Source organism: Cervus elaphus, chromosome 6 (assembly GCF_910594005.1).
Source record: "Cervus elaphus chromosome 6, mCerEla1.1, whole genome shotgun sequence".
Classification (NCBI taxonomy): domain Eukaryota; kingdom Metazoa; phylum Chordata; class Mammalia; order Artiodactyla; family Cervidae; genus Cervus; species Cervus elaphus.
The window spans coordinates 18,468,600-18,478,752 of NC_057820.1; the positions used below are offsets into that span (position 1 = coordinate 18,468,600).

Genomic DNA, 10,153 nt, shown 5'->3' on the forward strand with positions numbered 1-10,153 from the left:
TCTTGGCTTAGAAAATACATTCTAAGCAAAAATCTGCATTGACTCAATTTATAGTTAATAATGAAGGTGCACTAAAATTGGGAAATTAAAAAGTGATCTTTTCCTAGTTGTTATTCAACTATCATGCTTTTTCAGGTTAAATCTTTTAAAAGGGTGATCTAGTATCAAACATACAGAATCTGAAATTCTTACGTTCTTCAATGTGCTCATCTAAGCTCTCAAACATTCTAAGTTCTCACCTTAAACATTCTTTTACCATAGTAGAGGATATAATTTTATATTTTAAACCTCCCTTTTCTCTTTAAAGTTCATTCTTTTTTTCTCTGATTTCAAGCTTGTGTTATGCAGTTTCTGTGTTAGCTTGGTGTTAGCTATGAAATGTTTTACACAAAAAATAATCACTAGGCACCACAGGCCAAAGCAGATATACAGAATAGAAATTGTCAACTACAGGAAGCATTTCTCTTTCAGTGTTTTAACTTCTGGAAACATTAATTATTTACCATGACCAGGTCTAAGTCATAGAAGCTAGTATTTACTCTTAGTTTACAATATAAACAAGCTTATTAACATATTTATCTAAATAAACACATTTGTCTAATTTATAATCACAGTCATATATGTATATGTATATGTATATGTGTGTGTGTATATATATACACCCAATCTGTAAGTACTTCCAGGGGCTTCCCTGGTGGCTCAGTGGCTCAGACAGTAAAAGAATCTGCCTGCAATGCAGGAGACCCAGCAGGAAGATCCTCTAGAGAAGGGCATGGCAACCCACTCCAGCATTCTTGCCTGGAGAAGTCCATGGGCAGAGGAGCCTGGCGGGCTACAGTCCATGGGGTCGCAAAGAGCTGGACATGACCAAGTGACTAACACTCAACACTGTAAATACTACAGTACATGTAAAGGTTTCCCCAAATGTGTGTGTGTATATATATACACCCAATCTGTAAGTACTTCCAGGGGCTTCCCTGGTGGCTCAGTGGCTCAGACAGTAAAAGAATCTGCCTGCAATGCAGGAGACCCAGCAGGAAGATCCTCTAGAGAAGGGCATGGCAACCCACTCCAGCATTCTTGCCTGGAGAAGTCCATGGGCAGAGGAGCCTGGCGGGCTACAGTCCATGGGGTCGCAAAGAGCTGGACATGACCAAGTGACTAACACTCAACACTGTAAATACTACAGTACATGTAAAGGTTTCCCCAACTCCTTCTCTTCCCGTATTCTTTTCCTAAAGCTGCCATCACAAGTTAGCACAAACCAGGTGTCTTAAAACAACGGTTTATTCTGTCACAGGTCAGGAGGCCAGAAGTCTGAAATCAAGATGCTGGCAGAGTTGTTCCTTCTAGAGGCTTGAGGAAGAACCATCTTGCCTCTCTTGCGGCCTTTGATGGTGGTTAGCGATCCTTGTAGTCACCATCTCGTCAAAGTCTGCCTCCTTCTTCATCTTCACACCACCTTCTCTGTCACTCATGTCCTCTCTCTTATAAGGATATCAGTCATTGACTATTGGGCTCAAGGGCCCCCTGTATATCCAGGATGGTTTCATCTCAAGATCCTTCGCTAATTACATCTGCAGAGATTCTATTTCCAAATTAGGTCACGTTCAGAGGCACCAAGGGTTAGGAATTGAGTATATCTTTTGGGGAGGGACCGTTCAACTCACTATACTTGCTACAGAAGGAAATTTAAATTGGAAACAGTTTGACATCTCTCTTTTTTTATAGACTTGGAAAAAATAATACTTAGAACTAATCTGAAGTACATTTGTTAGGACTGAGATTTACTTCTGTAGAACCACTCTGTCCTGTGTGCAGCTTCGTTCTCATTACCTTTTGTCCAGTTTGAATGGGATGTACATTTTAAGCAGGTCCAATACATGAATTTATTTGTGTCTTTCTAGAAGGTGGACAAGAACATTGTCAACAGACTGTACCTGTCTTTCATTCTTTATACTTTGCTCAAAGAGACCAACATTTGGAGCGTGTCTGAAAAGTTTAACATGCCTCGAGGATATATACAAAGCCTTCTCTCTGGAGCTGCGGCCTTCTCCTCCTGTGTGTTACATTTCTGTGAGGTAATTCCATTACTAGATGGTACACGCTTTGCACATCTTGTTATGTTTTGATCAAGGTGAACAGAACCCTTTTTTAAAATATTTATTTTCTTATTTTAATTGGAGGATAATTACAGTATCGTGATGTTTTTCGCCGTCAGTATGAATCGGCCGTAGGTATACATGTGCTCCCTCTCTCCTGAGCTCCCCTCCCTAGCATTCTTCCTGTTGACTTATCTCTCAGTTTACACTCTCTGTCCTCGTCCTAAAACCGTTCTGTTCAAATCCCTCCGCCTCTGCCGTGTTTGCTCATAGTAACTTTGCTCAGAGTCATTGTTCACCTCTGCTTTTACGCAACTTCCAGAGGTTACCAAAGGGCGAGTCCTTTCTGAGCCCCCTGTCACACGTACTGGATTCTGAAATAACTTACGAGATTTCAGTTCTGTGTATCTCTCTGCATTCTGCAGGAGCTTGAGGAGTTCTGGGCTTACAGGGCCCTTTTGGGAGAACTCACCAAGAAGCTGACCTACTGTGTCAAGGCAGAGCTAGTCCCGCTCATGGAAGTGACTGGGGTTTTAGAGGTTAGTAACTTCTTAGCTCCCCAACTGAGATGATTTCAGCTCACAGAAAAGTCAGGTTTTACTGTTGTCTCACAGGGTAAGTGGCAACAATAGCCATATTGCTCATTTATCATGGGAATCTTTTTTTATTTGTTTTTAATAAACTGCTGCCATGGCCTCCCCGAAATCCCTGTCAATCCAGAGGCAGTCCTGATGAAAAATCACATCTGTGGATAAATGTAACAGTAGAGACAGGGTGATTCTCCCCAAGTACACCTGTGTGCCACACCCTCCTCCGCTCCAGCGAAGACTCGCCTCTGTCAGCTGAGACCGTGCTTGTTGAAGGTGCTGGTCACTCGGTGGCAGTGAGGGTCATTTACATTTTCTAAGAGAATGAGATGAAGGTTTCCTCAGCTGGTTTCTCAGCTTTCTGTTTTTGATCAACCCTTGTTTTCTGTTTATTCTGTTATTCAGTTCTTAAACCAGAGGAATTCTGCTTGGGAAAGCGTGCACACACATACACACACTCACACACACACTCCAGAGGTGCCTGTGTAGATAGTGAGAGCATTCTAGGGATACTGAACCAAAACATTTGATTGGGGATCTGAACTAATGCCCCTCGCCTAAGTGCCCTAAGGAGTTTTTTATTTCTGTTTTTTTTAATATTTAATTAATTAATTTATTTATTTTTGACTGTGTTGGGTCTTAGTTGGAGCACGGGGTATCTTCGTTGTGGCATGTGGGACCTGTCACTGTGGCACATGGGCCTAGTTGCCCCACAGCATGTGGGATCCTAGTTCCTTAACCAGGGATCGAATCCACGTCTTCTACACTGGAAGGTGGATTCTTAACCACTGTCCCACCAGGGAAGTCCCCAGGTTTCTCATTTCTGATTGCAGCAAACATCAATTGACCTCAGCTGCACAGAAAGCTAGCTCTCTTGCAGTCAGATTGGAGCCACCCAAATTATTTTAAAATTCTTTTAAAACACTTAAAATTCCTTCAGATTCTGATGTGTTATCTCTTCATATTTACTTTATTATCTTAGTTTATTCCTGTCTCTTGCAAGTGAATTTTTCCCTTCAGTAAAACACTTTAATTATTTTTTTCCTAATCCCCAATTCTGATCCTAATGATTTTTATAAATACTTTGCAGGGTCGAGCAAGACAGTTATACAATGCAGGTTATAAAAGTCTAACGCACTTGGCTAATGCAAATCCTGAAGTGCTGATAAGGACAATTGATCATTTATCAAGACGCCAGGCCAAGCAAATTGTTTCATCAGCCAAGGTAAGCAAACAAGGCATTTTTTAATCTTTATGATATTTTACAGAGTAGTCTCCTTGTACTTTAGACATATTAACTACAGGCACAAAGATATATATCACAATATGTGGATAAAAATAGTGCACGTGTTATGATACAAGGCTTGTTAAAAAGAGAAAAAGGATCTAAAAAATAAAGGCACTTTTAAGAGTTCACTGAAATATAAGGAACTCTGAACTCATTGAACTCTGCCTCCTACTACTCTTGTCACAGAAGTCCTTTCCTCAGCATCCCCATCATCTGGTCTTCTCACCTTTAAACACCCTCACTGACAAGAAATTTACAACCTCAAGAACTAAGTTCTATTTTTGGACTCAGTGTTACACAGAGCATCCCAATATGATGAGGCTGCCTTAAAATGCCTCCCATGGCATCCTAGTACTGCCCTCTGCCACCCGGCTCTTCCTTTGTTCGTTTGGTGGTTTTTCACATACTTGAAAACAGCTCTTGTGGCCTCCGAAGGTTTCTCTCTTCTGTCTCTTTCACCTGGAGTCAGCAGTCTGCTTTTAGGTCATTCACTGTCCTGGTTACACTTTCCTAGGTGCCGCCCAGTTTGTCACCACCTCCTGCTCCAGGTGGGTAAATCCAGTAAGCAGCAGTTAGGGATTGTCTGAACTGCCCAGGTGGCTCAGTGGTAAAGAATTCACCTGCCAATGCAGGGGACATGGGTTCAATCCCTGGGTCGGGACCATCCCCTGGAGAAGGAAAAGGCAACCCACTCCAGTATTCTTGCCTGGAAAATCCCATGGACAGAGGAGCCTGGCGGGCTACAGTCCATGGCATCGTGTCCAAAAGTTGGACACAACAACTAAACAGCAAGGGATTATTTCCTTCTTGATCTCAACTATATTTCCATCCTTGTGGTCTGAAATTGTACAGTTGTGTGTGTGTGTTCTTTAAGTTCATTGTTACACTATTGTCATATATAAATCAAACTGACTGAAAAGTAAGTTTCCAGCTTACTTTTTTGAAAGGCTCTCCCGTTGTTTGTCTGACTGTGATTGATCTTCGTGACAGCCCTCTCAGGACACTACAATTTGTCCTAGTAGATAAGGAGTTCTTTGGGTTGATAGGGTTGAAATTGTAGTTATTTCATTGCTGGAGCACCTAGCATGGTATTCAGCCTATAGTAGATGTTTAACAAATATTTGAATAAATAAATAAATGAGATTTAAAGAAATGAAGTGATTTACCCAAGGAAACACAGATAATCAGTAAGTAGTAGAGCAAGACTATAGTATTAGATTATATATTATTAAAGATACAAAGGGGAACTTCCATGGTGATCCAGTAGTTAAAACTTGGTGTTCTGATGCAAGGGGTATGGGTTTGATCAGGCCTGGTCCAGGAGGTAAGATCCCACATGCTTCACAGCCAAAATACCGAAACATAAAACATAAGCAATATTGTAACAAATTTAATAAAGACTTTTAAAGTGACCCACATCAAAAAAAAAAAAAAAAAACAACTTTAAAAAAGATGCCAAGAGAGCTGCAGTAACAGTGGCCAAAATATTTAATAAGTGAGTTTGAATGTTAAAAGTATTAGACAAGTTCAGGCACAATAATGCTCGTAATGTTGTGCTTTATATCAAATTGGTAGAGAGAGTAGTTTTATCTTCTATGATTTTTATTGAGCTTTTTATTATTAAATGTTGTAAGAGAAATAGTGCAAGTATTTCACACCCAATATACACAAACCCAGCTGCAGTAAATACCAACATTTGGTTTCTGTTGTTTTTTAAAGAAAGGGGAAAAATCATTATTCAAGTATTCATTGACATCTACTATGTACCAGGTTTAGAAATAACTTTCTTTGTTTGTTATGCTCCTTTTGAAATTAACCATATTAGTTTTAGGAGCTTGAAGAAAAGTTTTCTTTGAAACACTGATAGTGACAGCTTATGGTAAAGGGTGCCGCCAGATTTGTGGTCTCTGAAGGAGATTTAACTCCAGGACCAAAGAAGATTCTCAGTCACTCAGAGCTTTGTGTGCAAAATTTTAAGTTGACAGAACAGAGAAAGCTTCTGACATAGACATCAGAAGTGGGTAGAAAGAGTCCCCGCCTCACTAGTTTAAGCTGGGCCTTATATACTTCTCAGCTGGCTGCTGAGAATAGATAAAAAGAATACCTCAAGGTTGTAAGAGTTCCACCGGACCCTTTCCCAAGGCATACATCCTGAGATAACTTTGGTGCAAGATTAGCCAGGGAGAATGTGTTCAGGGCAAGGTCTCTGGGCCAGATACACTGTTGCTGTGTAATCAGGGGTACAAGTCTTGAGAAACAGGTTCCCAGGAAAGATTTGTTACAATTATAATCATTTAACAAAGAGCCTAAGAAAAGCATTTCCATGAGTAAGACATTGTGCTGTACCATCATTAGTTCAGGACCTAAAGAGAGCCCAATGTATCGGGCAAGACACATCGTCGCAGGAGGCTTAAGGAAACTGAGCCGGCATGTGCACTTCCTCCTTCAGTTCAGCTCGGTTCTCTCACTCAGTCATGTCCCACCCTTTGACCCCTTGAACTGTAGCACGCCAGGCCTCCCTGTCCATCACCAACTCCTGGAGCTTGCTCAAACCCATGTCCATCAAGTCGGTGACACCATCCAACCATCTCATCCTCTGTCATCCCCTTCTCCTCCTGCCTTCAATCTTTCCCAGCATCAGGGTCTTTCCCAATGAGTCAGTTCTTCGCATCAGGTGGCCAAAGTATTGGAGCTTCAGCTTCAGCATCAGTCCTTCCAAAGAATATTCAGGACTGATCTCCTTTAGGATTGACTGGTTTGATCCCTAAAGGGCCCCAGGCTTTAACTCTCTCAATAGGTTTTTAAAAGATAGCATACTAAACTGTGAGGATTAATAAAATCTATATATAAAGGGTAACATTTTTAAGAACCAATTAAATTTTTTCAAAATTGTCTTAAATTTTATAGGTTAAAAGTTAATTTTAAGTGGCTGAGTCTTCAATAAAACAAACCTTTGAGAGTATTAAAGCTCCATTATTTTTGGTATACCAAATGCAGTGATCAGCTAAAATGGCTTTAAATGCCTCAGCTTCATTTACTATAATTGCTGTTCTTAAGTGACCATTTTTCAATCTCATTATTAGTTTTAATGTCTAGATTATGCTGATACATAAGGATTCAGGTATTGAATAGATGGTGGTAAAATGTTAGCAGTTCCCTAACAATGCACATTTTTGCTTCACATCTTGATTTTTATGTTGTAGATGCTGTTGCATGAGAAAGCAGAAGCTTTGCAAGAAGAAGTAGAAGAATTATTGAGATTGCCTTCTGATTTCCCTGGTATTGTGGCCTCTTCCACTGAAAAGGCATGAAGCTATCTGATGAGCATTTTTAAGTATGAATTATTTATTGTACATGCATTTTATTAAAGCTCTCCTATAAGTTATAAATGAAAAAAAATATATTTTAACTATATATAAAGAACTGTGGCTGATGTTTGAATGTTCCTCTCATCCATACTTACATAAATAATTATGCATTATTTCTCTGATCCAAAGTCTGGTGTCCACCACAAAATGAAATCCAAGTTTCCCAGCGTATCCCCAGCCTACCTTTACAACCAGACCTTTCATTATCCCTCTTACCCATTTCTTTCATCAAACTGGACTATTTGCAATCCCAGAATTTTCCTTGGGATTCACAAACCCACTATTTCCTATCTGCCTTATGCTATTCCCAGTGCATGGAAAATTATCTTTGAAATGTATTATATGCTTTAACTAAAAATGCTCAAATACTGTCTCCTCTATGAAACTGTCCAAGTTCAGCCTTATCGCCACCCCATCCATGGGTTCTTTCCCTCCTCTAATTTTTGTGAGTCCCTCACTCATGTCCAGGTCTTTATTAATGCTGCTAGTCTGAAATCCCCTGGAGGGCCAAGACCTGTGTTATGGTCTTTGTATGCCACATCGCATCTACACAGTTTTCTGCACAAAGTAAGGACCTCTGTGAAAAATGAGTTCTTACTCAAATTGATAATTTAAAGATTCTCTTTAACACAAAAATTTAAATATTACCTCTCTCCCTTCCCTTTTCTGATTCTTAGCTCAAATGTAGATGACTGGTTAAACTGGGAAAGAGTAATAACTATTACTGTTTATAAGTACTGAACTGGTTTAATTAAAGCTTTCCTCGTGTGTCTGAGAGACATCCATTGGCAACTTTGCAGATAGAGCCACAGTCTAAATTCTTTGTGCCTCAACATTTTAGCTCATTGTAATATGGGCACACCTCAAAGATGGTACGGGTTCAGTTCCAGACCACCACAAAAAAGTGATTGTTGCAATAAAGCAAGTCATATGAATTTTTTGGCTTCCCAATGCATATAAAGTTATGTTTACACTATACCAGAATCTATTGTGTGCAATAGCATTGTGCCTAAAAGAAAACAACATATATCTTAATAAAAAATATTGTTGAAAGATTCTGACCGTCATCTGAGCCTTTGCTGAGTTGTAACCTTTTTGCGACAGTAACATCAAAGGTCACATTAACAAATGTGAGAATACTGACAGAGTTTGAAACATTGCTAGACCTACCGAAATGTGCCACAGAGATACCAAGTGAGCAGGTGCTGCTGGGGAAGTGATGCCGATGAAACTAGAGTAGTTTGACCAAGGTCACGTACTGTTGATACTTGTTGCAAAGCAGGGACTTCAGACCTGGGCGATCTCAATCTGATGTCTGTACATGCATGCTCAGTCATGTCAACTCTTTGCGACCCCACAGACTGTAGCCCACTAGGCTCCTCCGTCCATGGGGTTTCCCAGGCAAGAATACTGGAGTGGATGGCCATTTCCTCCTCCAGGGGATCTTCCTGACCGAGGGATCAAACCTGCATCTCCTGCATTGGCAGACAGGTTGTTTACCACTGAGCCACCTGGGACGCCAAAGTCTGTGCACTTAACCATTAGACAGTCTGGCCTTGGTAGAATATTCCCCGTTTTGTCCTTCCTGAGTGTCCCTTTCACCTGACCTTGATTTTGTCTCCAGCATGACATCACATCGCCACATCTCATGCCCTCATGTGAGGTACAGAACAGCGTCCTAATGCCCTGGTGGAGTCCAGGGCTGCACTGAATGTATTCCATTTGTTGCAGCTAAAAAAGTCGTAAGAGAACAGCTGGCCGCCTGCTGGCTTGCTTGGGCTCAGCCATGAGGTGTCCACAGTCCACTGGTCCACAGTCGAGTCTTCAGTGTTTTAAAACCTAGACACCCCAGCTCTATTAGTTTGCCCAAGTGAATAAGGCTATAAGTAAGCCCTGACTCTTGGCTAATCAATTTATGAGGCTGATATATAATTCATTTTATTAATTTATTAAGATTAGAGGCAGCAGGTTGGAGGGATACCTTTTCAGAAACTAGAAAACCTGTGCCTGCAGTTTGGGACCATCTGCCCCGCCCCCAGTGTGTCAGTAAGGCGAGCCAACTGAACGTGTACCAGGGGCAGTGACGGGTGATCAGCCCTAAAAGATGTTAAAATACAAGGACATTGACAGTTCCGCTCTAGAGAAGAGACGTAGATTAGTGGGAACACAGCAGAGAATAAAAATAGATTCAAAGACATTTAAGAATTTAATGTGTAATAAACATGCTTTTTCAGTTTTGATTGATAGAAACCCAGGTACATCTAGCTTAAACAAAAAAGAAAATAGAGTGGCCACATTCTTAAACCATGACAGCAATAACACTGGTCTCGGAGCAGCTGGAACCAGAGACTAGCGTCTCAGGGCTTGCCACCTCTTCTTTGTCAGGCAACCCTAGACCGACTGACTCAATGGCTTCAAGATGAAAGCAGAAAGAGCTCTCTGCTGCCATCCCAGGTGGAGAAATCCCTGAAGAGATTCTCATTGGTCTAGTTGGTCCTTTGCCCACCTCTGAGGCCAAGATCTAGAGTTTTTGCTTTGTGTTAGTTTTTTCAGAAGTTGGAGGGAAGGAGTGGTGGGCAAAGAAGTACAGGGAACACTTAAGTCACAGTGGAGAAGATGCATCACTCCAAGCATGTCATTCAAACAATGGCTGCATCATGTTTTAGGAAAATATTCAGCTGAATTTCAACCTGTATTCTTAAACCAACTTAAGTTTTAGGTAAAATGAAAAGAATTGAATGTAGACTTTTTGGTGGTGTCATCTGACTTCTCTGAAGCATCAAGAAATGTACCTGTAGTTCCCTTGTA

The 10,153-nt window shown here is 40.8% G+C and overlaps 1 protein-coding gene across 7 annotated transcripts in view; it reads left to right on the forward strand.

Moving 5' to 3' along the window:
• The window catches only part of HELQ (helicase, POLQ like), a 41,615-nt gene extending 33,203 nt beyond the window's left edge, over positions 1–8,412 (forward strand). For 6 of the 7 annotated variants that reach the window (XM_043906293.1, XM_043906296.1, XM_043906298.1 and 3 more), the window contains 4 exons: positions 1,908–2,081; positions 2,528–2,641; positions 3,780–3,914; positions 7,181–8,412. In XM_043906293.1, coding sequence (XP_043762228.1) covers positions 1,908–2,081; positions 2,528–2,641; positions 3,780–3,914; positions 7,181–7,288 — 531 coding nt within the window. In that variant the 3' untranslated portion in view covers positions 7,289–8,412. The remainder of the gene's footprint in view (positions 1–1,907; positions 2,082–2,527; positions 2,642–3,779; positions 3,915–7,180) is intronic. The other variant, XM_043906294.1, reaches the window with a different exon arrangement.
• The last annotated feature ends 1,741 nt before the right edge of the window (positions 8,413–10,153 follow it).